Source organism: Garra rufa, chromosome 3 (genome assembly GCF_049309525.1).
Source record: "Garra rufa chromosome 3, GarRuf1.0, whole genome shotgun sequence".
NCBI lineage: Eukaryota > Metazoa > Chordata > Actinopteri > Cypriniformes > Cyprinidae > Garra > Garra rufa.
Genome location: NC_133363.1, coordinates 29,332,373 through 29,356,328, shown reverse-complemented (window position 1 = coordinate 29,356,328; position 23,956 = coordinate 29,332,373). Strand labels below are relative to the sequence as shown.

Here is a 23,956-nt window from a genome sequence, read left to right as displayed (position 1 = left end):
ATGATCCCTCTTATTTTGGTAAAATAATTAACATTTTGCAGATTCTGTAAGGTGCATGTAAAATTTTTACCTCAATGTATCACTTCAATGAAACTCAAGGCTTCAAGGTCTGACATAACTTACAATCAAAAAGAATAGAAAAAGAGGAGATCATGAGGAAAGCCCAAGGAAAAATGCTTTAAAATTCGACATGATGAATGATGAATGTATATAATTGTAATTTACACCATGTTGCAGTTCTTGATCAGTAGTCTTTAGTTAATATACAAGTAAACATTACTGGATGTATTTTGTTGCTTTTACCTGGTAGTCCAGCATTAACAGCAGGGTGCAGCGCACGTTCACATCTCCAGGCCTCTTTACCTGGAAACCGTCTGTCTCCTGAGTGGTTGCGGTACGATGCCACTGCAGAAAAATGAAGAAAAAAGAAATAAACATGCTTGCACACACTTACAAAGCTAAGCACACTTTTTGCAGTAACTAAATAAAAAAAGCCATGAAAAACAATATCACTACACATCTGTACTGATCAAAGAGCTATACAGCATGCCTATATGTGACCCTGGACCACGAAACCAGTCATAAGGGTCATTTTCTTTGATAGGCAATTTTTGTTTGTCAGGATATGTTAGGTTAGGACAACTATTTGAGTGTGTAAAAAATAATAAATATTGAGAAAATCACCTTTAAAGATCCAAATTAAGTTCTTAGCAATGCATATTACTAATCAAAAATGAAGTTTTAATATATTTATTGTATGAAATTTACAAAATATCTTCATGGAACATAATCTTTACTTAATATCCCAATGAATTTTGGCATAAAAAAATTGATAATTTTGACCCATGCAATGTATTGTTAGCTATTGCTACAAATATACCTGTGCTGTCCAGGGTCACATATAAACTACACTGAAAAATACAGTGTCTGCGCAACATAAATGCACTTAGTTTTAAAAATTTCCAGCACAAAAAATATTTTCACTGTCATTTAGAGTGCAGGATATCAAACACCAACCTCAACCAAATGGTTATCAGGGCCGTAAAGGTCTTTGTCAAGCTCAATCACCAGACTCTTGAAGAATGAGGAGAACTTCCTCTTCATCTTTCCCGGCTGTGCAAGAAAGCATGAAAACTGTTTTCAGAGTGTGCCACTAAGCAAACTATCCAGTTTCAAGGGAATTAGACATTGTTGGATAACAAGAACTTTACACCACATCATAAACTTTCCTGGTAGACTTTCCTTGGAAGAGAATGGGCTGAATGTTCATTTCAAATGTGGCATACTGGCAGATGATTTGCTGAGCAGGACAACATTCCATTCAGCCCAGAGACGGCATGAGCCCTTCAAGCTATCATCAATAAGTACTAGTTTCATGTCTTCAGGCATGGAAAAGCATGCCTCAAGTGTATTAGCTAAACGGGTCTTGGTTAGAGACTGACCCAAGAGGCTGGATTTATGCTGCAATGCGTAAACACTAAAGAATTTAGTCCCAATGCTTCAGCTGCAATCACGCAAATCAAACTGGTACTTTAGCAGGTATTTTAGATCATACACTACCAGTCAAAAGTTTTTGAACAGTAAGATTTTTAATGTTTTTTAAAGAAGTCTCTTCTGCTCACCAAGCCTGCATTTATTTGATCCAAATTACAGCCAAAACAGTAACATTAAATATTTTTACTGTTCAAAATAACAGTTTTTTATTTGAATACATTTTAAAATGAAATTTATTGCTGTGATCAAAGCTACATTTTTAGCATCATTACCCCAGTTTTTAGTGTCACATGATCCTTCAGGAATCATTCTAATATGCTGATTTGCTGTTCAAGAATTTTTGTTTATTATCAATATTTAAAACAGTTGAGTATTTTTTTCTTTGATGAATAGAAAGATCAGTAAACTGACGATAAAGACATTTACAATGTTACAAAAGATTTCTATTTCAGATAAATGCTGTTCTTCTGGACTTTCCATTCTTCGAAGAACCCTGAAAAAAATCTACTTGAGCAGCAAATCAGAATATTAGAAGGATCATGTGACTGGAGTAATGATGCTAGTAAATTCAGCTTTGAAATCACAGGAATAAATTACATTTTAAAATATATTCAAATATAAAAGTTAAATAGTATAGGGGATGAAGGGAACATGCTTGAGCAAAAACAAATGTGCAATGGGCCTCAGCCCCTTTAGTTACTTAAGATCTATTTAACCATATTGATAGAAACCACTAAACAGACAGCAAGTAAAGCTTCATTTTAAAGGGGGAAGCATTTTCTGGTAATTTCTGGTTATTCGTTACTAATGTAATTCCTGTAGGTGGAGTTTGCTGCACATAAACAGCACTTCATGAATAGTTATGTCCTAGCATATCACAGCGAAACCATGCAAAAGCAACAGGGTAGGTAAATGATTATTTTTTATAACTAGAAGGTTTTAATGATTCTTTTGACTGGGAAGGTAAATGTTTCTTGCAAACCTGTCTAACACATGTATAAATATTCATGTTTTATCCTTATACACTTCAAAAGTGTTATCACTTCATATTTTCAACGTTTATTCTGGATGATGTACACTTCTTGTCTGCTAGACTGCCATTAAGTACATTTTTTTAGGTTGAATTTTTCCTTGGGCATGCCACAAATGCTGTCGACAGAGTTTTAGATGTAATTAACCGAGAATATTCCTTTAAGATACGCATTGTTGGTTAAAAGGGTGCATGGCATACAACTATCAAAAGAGCAGAATAAGGGGAAAAAAAGTCCAAGTCAATGGACCCACAGAACTTTCTGGCACGTATGTTTGGATTGAGGCTGGGAAGTGATCTCACTGGTAAGCAAGGCACATGTCTGTGGTCAAGACGCGGAGCCTGGGAGAGTAAATTTAACCTCACTAATTCAAAATGCACATAGCTGCCATTCACAAGGTATGATGTCAGAAACAAAAAGCACATGATCAAACACTGCAGACAGTTTATTTTTGATACCAAAGTCATAGTTTTTTCCAATAAAAGCATCAGCACATCTGTGTTTCATAGCAAAGGATTTAAAATATCTCTTTTGTGCAATTATTGATTTAAGTACAATTGACTCACATCATCCAGCAGTTTGCCCTCTACACGTAGCTCCCAAGATGCAATGCTTCCTTCAGAGTCCTCTGCATCAGGCTTGGCAGGGTTAAATGTGTTGGAGATGTAGAGACGCAGTTTTCGTTTTTGCTTCAAATAGGAAAAAGAAGAGTTTATCTGAATATTTATCTTTATTCAATCCTCAAGACATGCCCACAAAAACGCATTATGTTGGGAAAAATGCTTTTAAGCTGATAAGTGGTAAAATATGAGACACTAAACACTCTAGCTTCATTTTATGCTTATTTAAGTTGTTTGTTGTTTTGATTCATGCAAGCAATATTTAAAAAGGTTCAATAAGAGACTGCAAGTAAAAATGCTTGCTGCAAGGTTCCTTGCGCCTGCTTGAAATGGTCTGATATATAAGGTTAACAAAAGTAAAAGTGCAAACGCATATATATTTTTAAAGTGGAAGTGAAGCAGTCAGTCAAGTTTATGTTATTTAGTAAACTGTTTTCCACTTTAATAAAACAAATATGTAGCAAATGCGATTAATGTAATCATTTTAAAGAAAAAAGGATGTTTTGTTTTAGCTTTTGGAGCAATACCACAGCGTCTGGCGTCACAGGGTTGGTTTGCTCCGTTGGCCAGTGAAGTAATATAAGCATTTCTTTACTTTTTCAACACATGCTTGTTTTAAAATGGAGGAAGATAAACTTGAAAGGACTGTTGAACCCATAAAAAGTGCAATTGCTTATACATTTGAGCCAATACAGCCAGGGAACCAAGCAGTAATACCGTTATGGATGGAAGAAGTCGTGAACCTGCTGATTTGGGGAGAAGAACAGGTCGGAAACAATACATGACTTAATTCTGACTTAATTTTGTGTGCATTTGCTCAAGAAGATGTGAAAGAGAACTCAAACTGGTACTTGTGTGCTGTCTGAGCTGCATTATTTTGGGAAATTATCCAAATTATGGTAAAAAAGCAAAAACCTTTGTGACCCTGGACCACAAAACCAGTCATAAGTCGCATGGGTATATTTATAGCAATAGCCAAAAATACATTGTATGGATCAAAATTATTGATTTATTTTTATGCCAACTTCATTTGGACAACTTTAAAGGCAATTTTCTCAATATTTAAATTTTTTCGCACACTCAGATTCCAGATTTTCAAATAGTTGTATTTCGGCCAAATATTGTCCTATCCTAACAAATACATTAATGGATTATTTGTTCTGCTTTCAGATCATGTGTAAATCTCAGTTTCAAAAAATGGACTCTTATGACTGGTTTTGTGGTCCAGGGTCACATTTGTGTGTTTAAAAAGTAAAGAAATGGTTATATTACTCCACTGGCCAATGGAGCAAACCAACCCTGTGACGTCACACGCTGTGGTATTGCAAGATGGTGGTGCCCTTGCTCTAAAAGCTATAACAAAACATCCCTTTAAAAGGGTTGCATTAATCGTCTTTGTTATATTTTTTTTCAATGAAAGTGGAAATCAGTTAACTAAATAATGTAAACTTGACTGTTTCACTTCCACTTTAAAATTACTTAAATAAAACAGTCTGTCCTGGAAAATTAAATTTAAAAGAATTTATCGATCATGAGGATGAGAAATACCTTCATGGGTCTCTTAAGTGCCTCTTGGATGTCCACCCGTTTGCGCATTATGGTCTGGTCTAATTTGCGCTCGAATGCCAACAGATCCATATACGCCTGTGACTCCGGAACAAGCTCACGAATCTGAAAAAGGAATTCGATAAAACGTTATTTTGCAAATGGGAGCACTGGTAAGGAAATCCAAACTATCCTAGTTATTTCGAGTGTTTCGTCAATGACTAATGCATCTGGCGTCTCCACTAGAGTTGTATCTATCCATAAGGCCTGATAACACACACGTAATGCTGCTTATCTTATCTAACACAACCAACTCATAGTGACACAGTGACTATAAAAAACTAAACGGAATCATTCACATACAATGTTCATACCCTATTAAATTATAAAAAATAGATTTTCAACAACAGCCATCAGCATGAACCCACTAACACATCGTTTATTTTAGATTATTTATTATATATTGGAATATCTCAGAATACGATACACAATTGAAAGCTGACAATAAATATAACAGATATTATGTCAAAAAGCAAAACAAAACTAGATACTCTTTTTAAAAATGACCTGATGTAAATGTAAATCTGTATTGTCTGGTTGAGGTTACTAAATGCAAAAGCCCTCCGAAACATTTCTGTCTAGCATATCGCTTGCTTGGTAGATGATTTCACCCCTCTAAAAGGCCGAGATAGAGAACAGACGCGCACGCCCGTGCATCTTCATCCGTGCACATTTGCACACACAAAAAAGCCCCAGCTAAACCAATGAAAGCAATGAAAAGGCTCAGATCTCTTACTCACCCTTTGTGGAAGGATCTTATCAGCCATCTTCCTCCTCTTGGCACTGCAGAAAGAGGGAGAAAGGGGAAACGGAGAGGAAAGGCAGAAAAAACCCAAGATGTTACTATGGAGACTGACAGTGGAGCACCCGGGACATCTGCTAAAATTCTGGGGCTGGTCCAGGATGCGGGAAAGACGGTGTGGGAGTGTGTGTGCGCGCGACGCCAGCCCAGATGGTGCTGGCAACCATTGGCACAGAGGACGTTACTAGAATCAACTAGAAACGTTACTGCTCAAACTTCACAAGTTGAAGCTTGGAAAGCTGCAGAGATTCATAGGGGCTGCTCGTGATGGGCAGACAGGTGTGTCAATATGGTTGTGCTGTGTATGTGAGCATACTATGAACGTATGGTATTTCTTTGAGCACACCAAGTAACACTGTTTTGGTTCTCTTTCCCCCATTTCACATAATATATCCGCAAAACTGCTAGTTGAGAGAGCTGCATGTGGCATTACCTGCGAAAGCAAATAATCATCGGTCCTATTAACTAGTCTGACTTTGGCATGTTTTCATTTGCCCTCATAGAAAAAGAGCATTGTACACTCAAAAGCAGGACAAGTGACCATCACAAAACAAAAACTGTGAGAAGATCAGGAAAACAATGACCAAATACATTTTTTGTTATTCCACAATCAACATCTGGGTGGAAGTAGTTAGTTCATGAGTAGTCTCAAGTCAATATTGGTTGTAGTATAAAATAAAATAAAGTAAAATAAACACAAACATTTTTTTATATATAAATATAAAATATATATAAAAATATATGTATATATAAAATAAAACAAATAATAAAAAACAAAATGAAATGATAAATAAAAAACAATAAAATATAAACAAAATAAAAATAGTAAAAAAACAAAATAAAATAAAATATAAAATAAAATAGTACAAAATAAAAAATAAAAAAGTATAAAATAAAATTAATAAAAAAAAAGAAAAAAACCCCATAAAAATAGTAAAAAAACTAAAAATAATAAATTATAAAATAAAATACAATAATAAACAAATAATAACATATAAAATAAAATAGTACAAAATAAATAAAATAGTAAAAGTGAAAAAATAAAATAAAAATAGTACAAAAATCTAAACAAATATAAAATAAAATACAATAATAAACAAATAGTAAAATATAAAATAGTACAAAAAAATAAAAAATAAAACAGTAAAAAATGAAAAAATAAAATAAAAATAGTAAAAAAAAACTAAACAAAATAAAATATAAAATAAAAATAATAAAATATTAAATAAAATACAATAACAAATAATAAAATAAAATAGTACAAAATAAAAAATTAAATAACAATAAATAAAAAATAATAAAGTATAAAATAAAAAAACAACAAAATAAAAATAATAAAAAAATAATAAAAATAAAATAAAAATAAAATGATAAATAAAAAATAAAATTAAAATAATACAAATAAAATATAAACAATAAAACAATAAACTAAAAAAAAAAAAAAATTTAAATTATATATAACATAAAATTTTACTTTTATAAATTATATCCTTTTTAAACCTCAAATGCTCGTTGTGTCTAGCTCATCTTGTATGTCAAAAAAAAAAAACCTGAAAAAAAATTTGAGATGAAAATTTTTCTACATACCCTAACTGTCTTAAACTGAAATACACGTTCATGCAGAGCTAGAAAAGACAAGACAAGCATTTCAGGTTAAAAAGTATATAAATTGTCTTTTTTTTTTTTTTTAGAAAATAACCAATCGCTTTGCATTTATCCAATCCACTAAAATGCACAAATCAGTCAGCCTGACTTATTAATACATGTTAAGTTATTTGTGAAAACATTTGGTGCTGACACTTTATATTGAAGTGTAAAACAAGCTCTCACATACTGCCATCATGCCATGCAACAAGACATGCAAGCGCATCCATGCTAAATCCAGGAAAATATTTAATAACGTTAAAGCTTTAACCTTAATATATTATCTTTGATTTTATAATGCCTTTGACTCAAATGTCATGTTAGGTCTCATGACATGACTGACATCACCTGATGTGCAACTTAATAAATCAAACCATTGCTGTATGAAGGAGTAATCTTTGATAATAACCATCAAACATCAATAAGAGGTGCAGAGGGGTAATCCTTATTAGGGATATGTCTTTGAAGGCAAGATGTGCCGGGGTAAAGGAGTCAAGGCTTGGGACAAGGGTGGGATCAAAATGTGTGAATCCATCATGCAGCAGAATAAACTCCTACTTTGATCCGAGTGTGGGATCTGATTGGGCCTCTCTCATGTCCATCTGTCTCCCTGGCATCTCATTTGGTCCAGGAAATCCAACAGGCTTCCTATGAGTTGATGGCATTCGAAGGGTCCTTTATTAGAGCGTACTGCATGTGTTTGTATGTGTTGCAAGAGCATGTGTTTGTATGCAAGTTTCAGGGGCACATTACAAAAAGCTGAATACACAAAACAGACAACATGGGAGTTGTACAAGAAACAGCAGAGGTAGAGGACAAAGGATCTGATACGCCATGTGTGGTTTTTAAACACACACACACACACAACTAGTGCATTGATTAGTCTGATGTGAGACAGGAGGGTTCTAGACAATGCAAGATAATGTTACACTAATGTGTCAGACAAGGTCGACAGACAGAATGAACAAGTATGTGAATCAATGGAGCTGATGCAGGGAGGACACAACAGAGAGAAAGAGAGAGAGAATAGAGATCCAGGAAGAATGAAGAAACAAGTATTATATACAATATTTCTCATTGCGTGGCCCCTTTCTGTCACAACAGCGCAGTCAGATGATTGGCCAGTAGACTGAAGACTCCCCAGATCAGATTAACTGCAACTAAACAACAGCCACCGAACAAACTAAGACATATGTCACAGAGATTTGTGATACAAGACCACAGTGTGACCCCATTTAAAACATCTGGGAATTTTTTTGAGATTTACAAGAAAGAAACTTGGGTCACTCCTGATCAAAACAATACAAAAGCAGCCAACAAATGGCAGCAAGAACAAACAGTGCAAATGAAATCAGAAGGAATAAACATCTTAACCATCCAAAAAATGGAATGAAAATAACCATATTCCAGCGAAAACTATTTGTTTCTCCGCACTGAATGTGAAACTGATCTGTGACATGATGCAATCATAGTCAATCGGCAGATATGTTGGATGCCTAATTTACAGCTACCTTATGTGGAGCATAATTTTGGACCAATAAGATTTAGCTGTGAGCAGTGCTACCAAGCACTCCAGCATTGAAATCTGCTTGTTAAAGGGATAGATCTCCCAAAGATGAACATTGTGTCATTAATTACTCACCCTCATGTCGTTGCAAACCATCCAAAGACTTTTGTTCATCTTCGGAACACAAATTAAGATACAGTCAAACCAAAAATTATTCAGACTCATTTTATTTAGATATATAATTTTTGATATTTTTTTACTAGTGGGTGCGGCGTAGACAATAGTTAATTTATGTAAGTGAGGATAGCAAAATAAAGTGAACTGTGACATATTATACCCCAAAAATCTTCATACAGTGGACTACCAGTAAAACTGATGAAAAATTTGGGATCAAACATTTGGTTTGAGACTTTGACCTGACTATGTTTTGTTACATACTGTATCTTTCAATTAAAGTTATCTGTCATCAAGATGAATTTGTTCTGACACAGTTTAACTCTGAGTTCTTGTTACATTTTATTACCATTTTCTAAACTATAGCGAATAACCTGTGATAATGTGAGAAATGTTGAAAGTGTCTGAATAAATTTTGGTTAGACTGTAATTCATTTGTGATTATCAAGATGAATTTGTTCTGAGACAGTTTAACTCTGAGTTCTTGTCATATTTTATTAACATTTTCTAAACTATAATAATTAATGTGAGAAATGTTGAAGAAATGTTGGTTTGACTGTAAAAAAAAAAAAATTGGAGAGCTTTCTGATCCTGCATAGACAGCAACACAACTACCACGTTCAAGGCCTGGAAAGGTACTAAGGACATCGATAAAATAGTCCATGATACTTCAGTGGTTGAGCTGTGACTTATTGATCTACCTTTCTAGGCCTTGAATGTGTCAGTTGCATTGCTGCGGATTTCATCAAAAATATCTCAATTTGTGCTCCGAAGATGAACAAAGGTCTTACAGGTTTGTAACAGCATACAGTGCCTTGCAAAAGTATTCATACCCCTTCATTTTTTCACATTTTGTTTTGTTGCAGCATTATGTTAAACTGCTTTAAATTAGTTTTTCCCCACATCAATTTACACTCCATACACCATAAAAATGACAAAGCAAAAACCAGATTTGCAAATTTTACACATTTATTAAAAATAAAACACTGAAATAAGTACATTGCATAAGTATTCATACCCTTAACTCAGTACATAGTTAAAGCACCTTTCCAGCCTCAAGTCTTTTTGGGTATGATGTGACAAGCCTTGCACATCTGGATTTGGCAATTATCTGCCATTCTTTGCCTCACCTTTTCACCTCTCAAGCTCTGTCAGCTTGGATGGGGGCTGGCAGACATTTTCTAGAGTCCTAGTTGTTCCAATCGTCTTCCATTATGGATAATGCTTCTGTGAACCTTCAATGCAGCAGATTTTTTTCTGAACTCTTCCCTAGATCATTGCCTTAACGCAAGTCTGTCACTGAGCTCTACAGGCAGTTATCTTGACCTCAGGACTTGGTTTTTTCTCTGATATGCATTTTCAACTGTTAGACCTTTTCTGAGAGGTGTGTGCCTTTCTAAATCATACTCATTCAAATTAATTTGCCACAGTTTAACTCCACTCGAAGTGTAGTAACATCTAGAAGCAATATGAATGCTCCTGAGCTAAATTTCGAGTGTCCCAGAAAAGGGTATGAATACTTATGCAACGGGATCTTTTCAGTTTTTTATTTCTAATAAATTTGCAAAGTTGTTACAAACCAGTTTTGTGCTTTGCCATTACGGTGTATGAGATGTAGTTTGATGTGGAGAAAAAAAAGCAGTTTAACAATGCTGTAACAAAACAAAATGTGAAAAAAGTAAGGGGTATGAATACTTTATAGGGAAAGTAATTAATGTCAGAACTTTCATTTTTGGGGAACTATCTCATTAAGCCGTGACATACTGAATAGTTGGGTCGTAGCCTCCATTTTAACATCCATTTAGGATTATTGATGCATTATTGATTTATAGCACACTTTTAAGCTAAGTTTTTCAAAAATTCCCAGTGTGTACTACAGTCTTTTGCTCACACTTTCTAGACAATATTTTAATGATTCTGAAAAGATGAATCACAATCTGGTCAATGAGATTTTGGTATGGAGATCAATGTTAGGATCATGATTTTTCTGTAGTACTACAGCACACTATCAGTATATTAGCACTGTTTATTTTGGGATCTGAAGCAGCGTTTGGACCCAGAAACTATGAACTGAGACATCAGACTTATCAACCGAATAGAAATCAAGTAACAGGCGACATGTCCTGTTATTTGCTGTGGACAAAAAACGTTACATGAAAGAGATCATTCTATTATTAAATTGTCAGACTAGAAAAAGAAAAAGAACTCATGAAATCTACATCAATACAGCCATAACGGTTTTATTGTTAACAGATGTTTGCTGTATTCTTGCGATTGCAAATTCTTTGGCTTCCCGTTAAGCTGCATGTAATCAAATCTTATTTCAAACTAAATCAGGCCTTTCTGTCAAAATATTTCTTGTCAGAGGAAGAATTGCATCTTTCAGTTAAACCAAAGCAACAGAGACAATTTACATGCTCATCAATCAAAACTCATTCAGCTCTGACTGTATTGAACACTTCAGTTCCAATGTTTCTGTACTATAGATTATAGGAATACAGTGACAGTGTCCTGTGCAGCACCAAGGGGTTCATACGAGTGGTGTGTAGAATGGAAGAGCTTCCAAACACACCATCAATGTCTTTTTTCTATGCTACTCTTGACAATAGGTTAAAAGAGAAGTTCACTTCTAGAACAAAAATGTATAGATAATGTACTCACCCCCTTGTCATCCAGAATGATCCAAATGTCTTTCTTTCTTCAGTCGTAAAGAAATTATGTTTTTTGAGGAAAACATTTCAGGACTTTTCTCCATATAGTGGACTATGGTGCCCCGACTTTGAACTTCCAAAATGCAGTTGTACGATGATTTTGAAATGATTTTTGAAATTGAGATGCATAGACTACTCATGCACATATGCAAAGAGAGACAAGACAAGCATTTGAGGTTAAAAAGTATATACGTTTTTATCATTTAAAAAAATAAAATAAAATAACCGATCGTTTCGTTAGATAAGACTCTTCTTCTGCATTTTGGAAGTTTAAGGATTTTTCTACATATAGTGGACCTCTATGGTGTCCCGATTTTGAACTTCCAAAATGCAGTTGTAGGATGATTTTTGAAGTTCCAGACGAGGAAGAAGAGTCTTATCTATCGAAACGATCGGTTATTATTATTCTTTTTTTTAAATGATGAATATGTATATACTTTTTAACCTCAAATGCTTGTCTTGTCTCTCTTTGAGTATGTGCATGAGTAGTCTATGCATCTCTGCTTTAAAAAAAAGCTAGGGTAGGTTGAAAAACCCATCTGTTTTTCCCCCTCAACTTTAAAAATCATTTCAAAATCATCCTACAACTGCATTTTGGAAGTTCAAACTTAGGGCACCATAGAAGTCCACTATATGTAGAAAAATCCTGAAATGTTTTCCCTATAAAAAACATAATTTCTTTACGACTGAAGAAAGAAAGACATAAACATCTTGGATGACAAGGGGGTGAGTATATTATTTGTACATTTTTGTTCCAGAAGTGAACTTCTCCTTTAAAGAGACAGTTTACATAAACAATTAAACATTCTGTCATCATTTACTCACTCTTATGTCAATTTAAACCTGCACGACTTTCTTCTGTGGAACATCAAAATCCAGCAGTCACCGGACCAGGTTGATGTTAGACATTAAATTGACATTGAATTTTGGTCACTCACCCGACGCCGCAAACGCAATTTAATCAAATTTCAACGTCTTATGACGTTGTGTCCCTGGTAAAAAAGTATTCAATTTAAAATGAATTTATTTTATACTAAGAATAGTTCAAGTCTATAGATATGTTTGCTGATTTACTGATATCGCTTGAGATTTACTGATATAAAAATTTATTTAGCAAATTTTTAATATTAAGCCTAAAATATGTTTTAATGTCACTGTTGATGAGGATTGTATGATCTTTAAATAATATCAGTCTTTAAATGCTAAATATATAAAGTGTACTTAAAGTATACTTGAAATAGTTCCACTTTAACACAATTAAATATACTGGATATTGGATATTGCTAATATTGGAATTCAGCACTACTTCCACACAATTAAAGTGCATCAAGTACAAAATTAGTTGTTTCAATTAGGTAGACTTTAAATATACTAGTTTAGCACACTAAAAGTACAACTGCAGGGTATTTTTATTAAGTACATAATATGTATATGTATTTGTAGTATACCTCGCATTTTAAAAACATTTTAGTACATTTATTTTTCACTAGGGGTTCCTGCTGAGAAGACAAGATTTTGAGAAATGTCTGTGGTTTTCATCCATACAATGCAAGTCAATGGTCATCAAAACTCTTTGGTCACCACCAGTCTCCAAAATATCTTCTTTTGTGTTCCACAGAAGAAAGTAAATCATACAGGCTTGGAACATGAGTAAATGATAACATTTTGGTGAACTATCCCTTAAACTAACCTTTCACATCATGTTAAAAAGTGGTTAGCGCCTCTTTTAACCCTGGATCACTGCTCCAAAGCAGGGTTACTATTGCCAAGATAATCCAGAATGATTAAAACACATGATTAAAAATTAATAGGTTAATGTTTTTTCCTTATAATCCTTTATTCATATGACAGTGGAGGGAGAAAAGAACACGGGAAACCTGTCAGTTCCTGTATCTTGTGAGAATATGTTAAACAAGGCATTACGGCTTCAACAGGAGTTCACAATTTTAGATGCCTACCTACTCAACATTAGGTGACATCCTCCAGGTTCTTGTTATGATAAAATCTTCTCTCTATATATATTTTTATGTGGGTTCCTGATCATTAGTATATGTTACATTATACTCACTTCCTGTTTCGATTCTGTACGGCCTGCTGTTGCTGCTGAATCTGCTGCTGTGAAGGTGCGGGCCGTTTGCGACTGGCTTCCATGGATTGATTGGTAAGTCCGGGCCGGACAGCAGGGCTTCCTCCATATGGTGGTCCTGGAGGCCCCATTGGGGCACCCTGATGAGGCATCCGTGCTCCTGATGGCATGCCGGGCCGCTGAGAAAAAAAAAGGTGACAAAAAAAAGATGGACATAAGAAACTGACTTGGAGAAAACTTACATGATTAACATGTCCTCTGAGATTACAGATATACAGTGAATTGGTAAAATGATGCTTTTTAAACATACAGTTAAAGTCAAAAGTCTACATACACTTTGCAGAATCTGCAAAATGTTTATTATTTTACCAAAATAAGAGGGATCATACAAAATGCATGTTATTTTTTATTTAGTAATTACCTGAATAAGATATTTCACATAAAAGCCGTTTAGTCATATAAACAGAAAATAACAGTTGAATTTATAAAAATGACCCCATTCAAAAGTTTACATACACTTGATTCTTAATACTGTTGTTACCTGAATGATCCACAGCTGTGTTTATTTTTTGTTTAGTGATAGTTGTTTGTGAGTCCCTTGTTTGTGCTGAACAGTTAAACTGCTTGCTGTTCTTCAGAAAAATCCTTCAGATCCCACAAATTATTTGGTTTTTCAGCATTTTTGTGTATTTGAACCCTTTCCAACAATGACTGAATGATTTTGAGATCCATCTTTTCACACTGAGGACAACTGAGGAAATCGTATGCAACTATTACAGAAGGTTCAAACGCTCACTGATGCTTCAGAAGAAAACACAATGCATTAAGAGATAGGGGTGTAAACTTCTGAGCCACTGTGACATTCTGTGAATGACGATATTTGACCAAATAAGTAAAAACGCATTTGAAAATTTTGGGACCTTTAGACCTACTGCAGCTTACTAGAATGACAGCAGCTGTTGCTTTCTTTACTAGCTGCAGCAACTGCACACACAACTCAAGTGCGATCTATTCAACACTTGTGACACCAGACACAAAAGGTCACACATACAACAGTTCAGGACAGTGAACAAATGTCTTTGAAAGAGTAAACCCCAGTCACACTCACATGTGCATAAATACCTCTCCTGAGAACAGATGGTGTGTTTCAACTTTGTCTGGAAAAAAATCTTAACTTTTAGCTGCAATATAACTGAATTAGGTTGCTACTCTAATTACATTAGATAACACTGAAACAAGTTGAAATAATTGAAATGATAATAAATGTTCACTATTGAACTGAACCGGTCAATAAATAATGCGGACAAAATGAAAAAAGTGTTGCAAACGTTAACATCATGTACAAAGATACATCACATATTAAAGAGACACTAGAGATGCTTTGAAACATGATATGAACATTAATAAAAAAAAATTCTCCAGGCAGTTCTCATTTTCTTGGCTGCTAATACAACCGAGAAGACTTCAAATAATGGTCATGATCACAGAGTAAAAATCAGGGGGGCTATTATTACAGATATTTTTTTCCTGGTATTAAAGTTCCACCCTTAGCTACCCGCTGAAGTAATTGATAATATATTATACTGACATAATATAGTCTCCAATATATGGCGGCCAAGACAAGACAAATGAAATTGTTATTGAGAGTGACAGACCTGATGAGTGCACAGGGAGTGAAGGAGTGAGACAATACAACTGATGGATGAAACATAAAGTTTGCTATGATATTACACAAGACCTTACATGGAGAAGAAACAGCCAATAAGTTGGACAGGATAGCAACAGGTTAATGAGACAGATGGGGTTTACTTTAGAAATAAAAAAAGCAAGCAGAGGCTTAGGATCATGGTGCTGGTAGTGAAATTGGACAGGCAATTTGAGAGCATGTCAAAGGTACGGCTTGGAGTGACAGAGAGAACACACAAATACACAGACAGTGGTCAAAAGAACAGGGAAACTCTAATCAGACAAAAATAGACAAATGTACTGCAAGTATACACTCCATGTCTTTCTAAAGTCATCATGAGAGGACAATGAGTTCAATGAGAATAACTGAAGTCATATCAAACAACAAAGACAAGTTGAGAGAACAGATGAAAGAGAAAAGTCAGGCAGATATACGCTACCAGTCAAAAGTTTATGAACAATAAGATTTTTAATGTTTTAAAGAAGTCTCTTCTGCTCACCAAGCCTGCATTTATTTGATCCAAAGTACAGCAAAAATAGCAAAATTTTGAAATACTTTAAAATAACCGTTTTCTATTTGAATATATCTTCAAATGCAGTTTATTCCTGTGATTTCAAAGCTGAATTATTTATCATCATTACTGCAGTCACATGATCCTTCAGAAATCATTCTAATATTTTGATTTGCTGCTCAAAAATATGTATTATTATTATTGTGTTTAAAAAAGCTGAGTAGAATTTTCAGGTTTCTTTCAAAGAAGATAAATGCTGACCTTTGGATCTTTCTATTCATCAAAGTATCCTTGAAAAAAAAGTTTTAAATATTGATAATAATTATAACAAAAAATGTTTCTTGAACAGCAAATCAGCACATTAGAATGCCAACATTTTTCACATTTTAAAATATATTCAAATAGAAAGCAGTTATTTTAAATAGTAAAAATATGTCACAATATTAGTGAGCAGAAGAGAATTCCTAAAAAAAACAAAAAAACATTGAAAATTGAAACGGTTCAAAATTTTTTTGACTGGTAGTGGCCATTTTTTCCCTTATTCCACTGTCCGCATCTTATGTTTTTCAAAACAAAAACTCATTCTGTGTGAATGGCCACATCTGATTTATTAAGCATTGATAAGCATTGTTTTCCACTAAGCTACCACCAAAGAACCACTAGAGAAGATCTACATCTGTCAAGCTCCCTTCTTAATGGTGTGAACTAATCAGTTGACATAGTTGTGTTAAACACAATTGGTTTCACCTTGTGTCTGTGGTGTGAGAAACCTCTTTGCACTTCAGTTAAACAGGAAGGGCTCACGTTGAACTGCCGCAGATGTGGAATGTGAAACAAATGTGTGAGAGTAACTGCTGATTTTACATGGTTTTGTGTTTAATTTATACAAAGGAAGTGACTGTGATGTACCTACTAATGATGTACCTCACGTGGGCTTGATCTGTGTTATGTCTGCAGGTCAGGAGATTGATGAAGTGAACTCTAGACTGTTGTGAAACAAGAGCAGACTGTGCGGGGAGCATTGAGTTGCAGAATAATGAAAGACAATGAGATATTTAGCATTCGATAAGGCCACACACTCGCAGGTGTAACATTTCTGTTATTCCCTGAATGCTGCAGATAAACACTTTCTCTGTCTCTTAGTCGGATGTGCTGCCAGATGCTTTTAACTGTCTTTGTCGGCTGTTGAGCTGTCTTACCATCACATTAACACAGGAAAAAACTGACCAGCAGGAAAAATGATCATGTTTGATAGCTAGAGAGGAATAAAAGAGCCTTTCATCAGATTCCTCTTGTTATCAGAGTGGCGGGTTCACGCCAGAACAAAAAACTGAAAATTTCAATAGTCCTGAAATGTACCACTTAAAATAGTTTAAACAATTACTGTCCTTTGCTGTCTCTCTCTGTGTGGCTGCTTTGTTCACAAACCACTTTGAATATAAATTTGGATGCAGGTAGGAAGGAAAACATTTCATTTGGAATATTTTCCATCAGTCACACACCATGTGGATTTGCACTTCAGAGAGAGTGGCAGTGTTTGTGCTGTCAATCAACTTTGACTGATGAGCACTTCTGCCCGATTCCTGCTGATAAACAACAACTTTTTGCTCAAGTACATGCACGTCCCTCGGGAGTTTCTTGGCTTGCTGTTAATATGACAACTGCACAGGATAGACGACATTATTTGACTCCTGTGACTTCCATGAGTTACTGCAAATGTTTACATAAGCAACCAAAAAATTAGTTTATAAACAAATATATCTAGTAAACACCTCAGTCCATACTACTGAAATTTTGTTTTGATTGAAAGAGCAGATGCAGATCTCCGTTTATTAGTAAAATTTTAGTAGGGCTGGGTTTTGACACAAATTTTACAAATCAGTTAATATTCTGGTTTACAAGCTTGCGATTTGATTCTTTATCAATTATTTTGGATATAAAACGATGAATTAAGAGCCAGTGGTGTAAACTTTTGAACAGAATGAAGATGTGTACATTATTTTTTCTTATTCTGGCTAAATATAATATTTTTTCATTTAGTACTACCCTTCAGATGCTACCGAAGATACTTACGTGTTTCCTAGAATACAAAATAAGTTCAGTTTACCCCAATCTTCAAATTCAAAAAGTTTTCATCCCTCAGCTCTTAAATCATCCTTTCCTTCTGAAGCATCAGTGAGCGTTTAAACCTTCTGTAATAGTTGCATGAGTCCTATAGTTGTCCTCAGTGTGAAAAGATGGATCTCAAAATCATACAATCATTGTTGGAAAGGGTTCAAATACACAAAAAAGGGTCAGTACTACATAAAAAAATAACATGCATTTTGTATGATCCCTCTTATTTTGGTAAAATAAACATTTAGCAGATTCTGCAAGGAGTATGTAAACTTTTGACTTCAACTGTATTTAGCAAAATTCTCCTCTCTAGTTAGCTAGAGTCATCCATAGAATGCAAACATACTAACAAGTTTATGGTCACCGAATATGTTTTTCTGAGGTAAATGTGACGTGACATTGTTTACAAGCTGTTATATTTACGTACGTCTTTCTGTGGTTGAAACAGTGATTAAGCGATTACCTGAGACAGGATATGGATTTTGGTAAGCTGTACTCCTTATTTTACCATATTTTCAGATGTTCATTAATGTTTTTTCAAGACGTAACTTGAGACTGTTATTAAAGCGAAGATTATCACTTTAGATTTTGTTTTATATCAAAAGCAACAAAGCACAAAGCTTATTGCGATTTATTAGATGAGAGGCGCACTACAGTGTTTGTCATTAAATGAAAACAGGCTAGACTAATCGATTCTTTTTGTAAAAATGCACGATTAAAATTTAAAAATTTATATTTTTTACTTAGCCCTAAATTTGACCCGCATAAACCCTTGAATCCAACTATTTTATGTGGGTTTATTTACATATTGCCTGTCTTATAAACGTATCTTTGTCTTAGAAATTAGTCAGTGGAAACAAATATGCGAGTCTGATTGCAAAGTTTAGAATTCATAAACAACTCTCAAAATCTGAAATCAAATTGGATTCATTCAGAATGACAAATTTGTGGATATAAGCATACTGATACACAGGACAAATGTGTTTCATTGGATGGTTTTAAAATCATATCGCAGTGTTTCACAATAATGTTCTTTGAAGCAACAAACTAAATAGGGTAAAAGTCACAGTGGTTAGACCTATTCTTGTTTTGTTCTTTTCAAACTGTTTATTACAGTAAATTTGAAACTTAATGTGTAAAATACTGTTACTCCTCATCTCACTTTATTTACTATGGTAGTAAGTTAGCCTTGTTTAAAGTGAACTGGAACGAGAGTTTCCGTTCCTAGAGTGAAATGACCTGTAGGTCATCTTTATTTATCCACACAGTTACACAGTAAGACTGAGTCTGTCATTAACCGAGACTGTGGGTGTTTTATTTTGTGCCTGAAAGAGAAGGAGCAAATAAAACATATTACCAATAATGTGTATTAGAGAAACACTGTGACACCTAATCTGAACTCAACATTGATTCAAAACTAAATGTCCAAAGCAGAGATCAAAAAGAAATGAAGGACCAAGAACAAAAATATGCATAAAACTAACAAGTCATTGTCTAAGCACAGGTGATTTATCACAGAGAGACAAAATACTCTATATCAAGCAAATTTCAAATATTCTGATTACAGTATTGGCCACAGATTTCCTTCCGTACAAAACAAAGTTTAAGCACTCTTTTCACTCAGACTAGTAGCTGTTTAAACTGTTACTTAATTGCAAACCTTGATGTGCACGTACTGTTCTTTGCCTTGGGAACAAGGCTGAACCACCACATTCTTGCAGTAACATACAATGTCATGTAGCAAAGAATATACAGCATAACTGTATACCAGGCTGAGTGGTGCAGAGAAGCCGTAAGGTGAACAATAGCAAAGGTCAGGCTGAGGTAATTCGGAAAATATGAGTCCAGAAAGAAACATAGAAGACACAGAGGAGAAGAACACAGGCACAGGAAAGGACATAAAAGGAGAGGAAGCCAAAATAAGGCGCGGGAAACATTTGCCCAGGAACAATCAGTGCTTCGTCAAGGTTAATTAGTCTGCAGAGGCAACACCATCGTTTTCTTCATTCATCATCCAAACTCAGCATTTATGTGTTGTTATGTGAAGTTAAAGCAGCTTAATGCAGAACTAAGGCAAATGGTGAACAAAAGGCTGTTTATGAAGCAAACCAAGACTATTACTGAAAATGGATAGTCTTCAGTACTATTAACCAAGGAACTTATACACTACCATTCAAGTCTGTAAAGTTTTTTTTGTTTTGTTTTGGGTAGAAGTCTTTTATGCTCACCAACAGTGCATTTTTTCAATCCAAAATACAGTAAAAATAACAATATTGTGAAATATTTTTACAATTTCATTTAACTGTTTACTGTTTTAATATATTTTACAATGTAATTTATTCCGTGGCACTAAAGCAGAATTTTCACCAGCCATTATTCCAGTCTTCAGTGTCACATAATCCTTCAGAAATCATTCTGATATACTGTGGATAATATTATTATCCATGTTTTTGTGGTGATAAATTTACAGTGTTCTTTGCTTAATAGACAAAAACAGCTTTATTTTACATAATCTTTTATAACTGTCTTTACTGTCATTTTTAATCAACGTATTGCATCCAATCTGAAATGAAGTATTTATTTCTTAAAAAACAAACTTTTAAATAAAATGTATATCTCGCGGAAGCTAAATAATCTCAAAAGTAAAAGAAATAAACATATACAGACTAAATAACGAAGCTCTCCAGAAATATCATAGTCTGCTATACGTGTAATAATGTAATAATTAAATAATAATTATTAACATAGCTCCTTTCTAAAATCAATGACACTTTACAGAAACAAGAAATCATATCAAGAATAAAAAACGTAAAAAGCAAGAACTAATAGAAAACAAAATGCAGTTTTACGCATCACGCTCATTCTACTACAAACTGCTTTTCACTTCAGATTGATCTGCTCTGGCTAGACAAAGCCCTGCTAATCATAAATAAAAGATTACACCGCTACTGTACTGTGTATATACACAAAGGTTTAGACAATAAGTGGATCCTTACAGCCTCTTCTGCATCAAACCTTGAAGAATGTCATATGCAAAGAAGCAGTCCGTGTTACAGTATTATTAGTAGTAATAATTACTACTCGCTACTAGTACGTCCTTTGGCTCTACGACTAGGTTTAATTTTTAATGAATGACATGACAACAGACACGCTAATCTACATAGTAGATGTTATCCGAAGCACTTGATGTGTTTTTGGAGTTGTAATAATAGTGCGTTGAGTCACAGAGCGGCTTGTGTTTTGAATGAAAGCGCCCGTCACCTTAGGCACGCTGCCAAACGCATGCAGCCTCCAGTGACCAAGTGGCTACCTTTGGCCTTTCTTGCACGTTCGCCGATCCGACTCGCTCTTTTTTTTTCTTACATGCTCATCTCCCTCATTCGCCTCTCCTCCCCACCCCGTCTCTGCTTCAAAAAGAAGAGCGGCGAGGAGCCGGGATCCGGAGGACTGGAAATAACCTTCACATGGACACCGTTCGCCGCTATCAGTCAAACGCACGGGCTGTGTCTGTAGCTGAGCTCAACACACACACACACACACACACACACACACACACACACACATATAGACATGCGCCGAGAGGGTACGTACCACTCCATGGACGAGGAACTCAAATAGTTTGCTCTTGGTGGCTTTGCGAGCTCCTCCAGCGGTCTCCTCCGAAGCCATTTCCCTCTGGTCTCCCTCCACTCTGGTTCTCCCTCTCTTTTGTCTTTCCCTCTCCCTCGCCTCTCTTCCTTTTCACCCTTCACTCACCTCACCTCCTCAACCCCCCTCCGAGGCTCCCTGCTCCACTTCCCTTACTTTCTGCTTTCTCTCTCTCTCTCCGTCTCGGAGTGTGCTGCCCTGTCGAGTCTCTCGCTCTCTCTGTGTCTCTCACGCTTACGTTGGGTTGAGCTGCCTTTCAGGAGCCCGGCTGCGAGAGAACGTGGGGGGTTGAGAGTTGGGGGTCTTTCAGGGGGGTTCCTGCTGGCCCACCATGACCGTGGCCCCCTCCCCCTTTTACAAACACACTGACTGAAAAGCACACACGCTCACAGGCTGCTGCAGCTGTTGCATTCCATTGGTAGATAAGGGAATGCTCGCTGACTGGTCGCTCGCAGCCCTGCTGCGGTGTAGTTAGTCTCGCGGCTAACCAAACCCCTCCTCCTCTGCCTTCACTACTGCTCTCTCTCCTGTCCTCTGCTGCAGTCAAACCCAGCAATGCTTGGAACACGCTGCTCATTCTCAAAAAAATGGAGGGAGGATCCTTAAAGCAGCAGCAGTGGAGAAAAGATACCCGTTTTTAGATTGAGGTGGAAATAAAACAGGTTCAGAGCGCACTGATGACAGATTTTTTACACTACCTGTCCCTGACCTTCTTAATTGCCATCTGTGTCAATTAAATACTAATACCTTCTATAACAATTCTCTCATCTTCGTTTTCTGTCAGACGGATTTTACTGTATTACTGGATTACGCTGATGAAAATGTGGGGTTTAAAGCCATTCCTCACCATCAGTGATGATGATCAGGGAAAAAGACTCCAGGATCCCTTCACAGACAGCAATCCAACTACCACATTCAAGGCCCAAAAAGGTAGTAAGGACATCATTAAAATAGTTCATGTGACATCAGTGCCTCAACCGTAATTTTATGAAGCTACAAGAATACTTTTTGTGCACAAAGAAAAAAAAAACTAAATACGATACACAAACAATGAACTAAGAGAGATGGACATTTTTTGTAAGAAAGCCAGCTCCAGCGCATGTGTCATGGTACTCTCATGAATGCACATCAAAGACTGGCACAAAAGAGAAGTCATTATTTTTGTTTTCTTTGCGAACAAAAGGTATTTTTGTAGCTTCATAACATTGAACCACGGTTGAACCACTGATGTCACATGAGCCCCTTTCACACAGCAATCCTGGTAAACTGCTGTAAAATTACCAGTATGACTTTCCCAGTAAATACAGAAATATGCTGCTCACACAGACAACGGCCTTCTGGCTTTTTACCGGTAAGAGACAATTCACACATTACCACCAAAATGCCGGTAAATTCTACAATGTCAATCATCAGAAACGATCTTTAAAGGCTGCACCATTGTCTTCATTTGCCCTTTATGGTAAATTGCCGGAACAAATTCAGTTGTTTCCCCATAGGTTTACAGTTTGGGAGAGTGTAATAACAAAAACATTTATTTCAGTGAAAAAATAAAAAGGTTTACTGTTAAATACATGGACGAAAAATTGTGTGAATATTCCGTTAAAAAGGTCTTTAATAATAACTGTATTTTTTTCCTAAAATTAAGTGGTTAATCTGGTTGTAATATTTATTTTTATCATTTAATTGTTTTATTTAAATTTGCCAGAAATTGTAATATATAAAGACGTACACTATACAGTACAAAAAAATTCAAGAGTGATATATTTGTTACACGTTAAACTGTACTTTTATTTTGACAGGTTGCCGTTTAGTTTCTGTGTGTATACAGTAAGATATTGATATGATGCTAGTTTTCTCAAATAACTCTTAAATGACTCTCATAGCAGCTCTGGAGATTGAGTTCATGTGTTAATGTCGTTATTTAGTGAGACGCAAAGGCCGAAAATCACTGTGACCGTCACGTGTGCTTTAGTATGTGTGTAGTAAACAAAACTGCATCTCCGCCATTCATACATACAGAGGCAAGCGAAACATGCAGGACTCATATTTAAAACTTATTTTTGCGTTTTAATATTCACAGACACTAGTCCATATCACGATTCGACTTAAGTGACAGACCTACTTTTGATTTATTCATCCAAAAATGAACGAATTCCATGTCATTCCACGCTCGAGATCCTGTCTGTGTTTTCTTGGAGGAGAAATTGTAGTTGCACGACCATGTAGAGACAGAAATTACATGCTGTTGTGTAAATAACTAAATAGCCTTATGTTAATTATCTTTGTGTCATAAAAGAACAAGGTATAGACCTGTTCTAGGA

General features: G+C 35.3%; 1 protein-coding gene across 3 annotated transcripts in view; it reads right to left on the bottom strand.

Annotated features, from left to right (window-relative positions):
* The window catches only part of smarcd3b (SWI/SNF related BAF chromatin remodeling complex subunit D3b), a 44,650-nt gene that overhangs the window by 4,600 nt on the left and 16,094 nt on the right, over positions 1 to 23,956 (bottom strand). The window contains exons 1-8 of one of the 3 annotated variants that reach the window (XM_073836932.1): positions 21,579 to 22,101; positions 13,657 to 13,853; positions 7,755 to 7,844; positions 5,491 to 5,533; positions 4,694 to 4,816; positions 3,092 to 3,214; positions 1,018 to 1,113; positions 304 to 405 (exon numbers count right to left, since the gene is read on the bottom strand). In XM_073836932.1, the coding sequence (XP_073693033.1) occupies positions 304 to 405; positions 1,018 to 1,113; positions 3,092 to 3,214; positions 4,694 to 4,816; positions 5,491 to 5,533; positions 7,755 to 7,844; positions 13,657 to 13,853; positions 21,579 to 21,656 (852 nt within the window). In that variant the 5' untranslated portion in view covers positions 21,657 to 22,101. Of the gene's footprint in view, positions 1 to 303; positions 406 to 1,017; positions 1,114 to 3,091; positions 3,215 to 4,693; positions 4,817 to 5,490; positions 5,534 to 7,754; positions 7,845 to 13,656; positions 13,854 to 21,578; positions 22,102 to 23,956 lie in introns of those variants that run through there. The other 2 variants (XM_073836930.1, XM_073836931.1) reach the window with 2 other exon arrangements.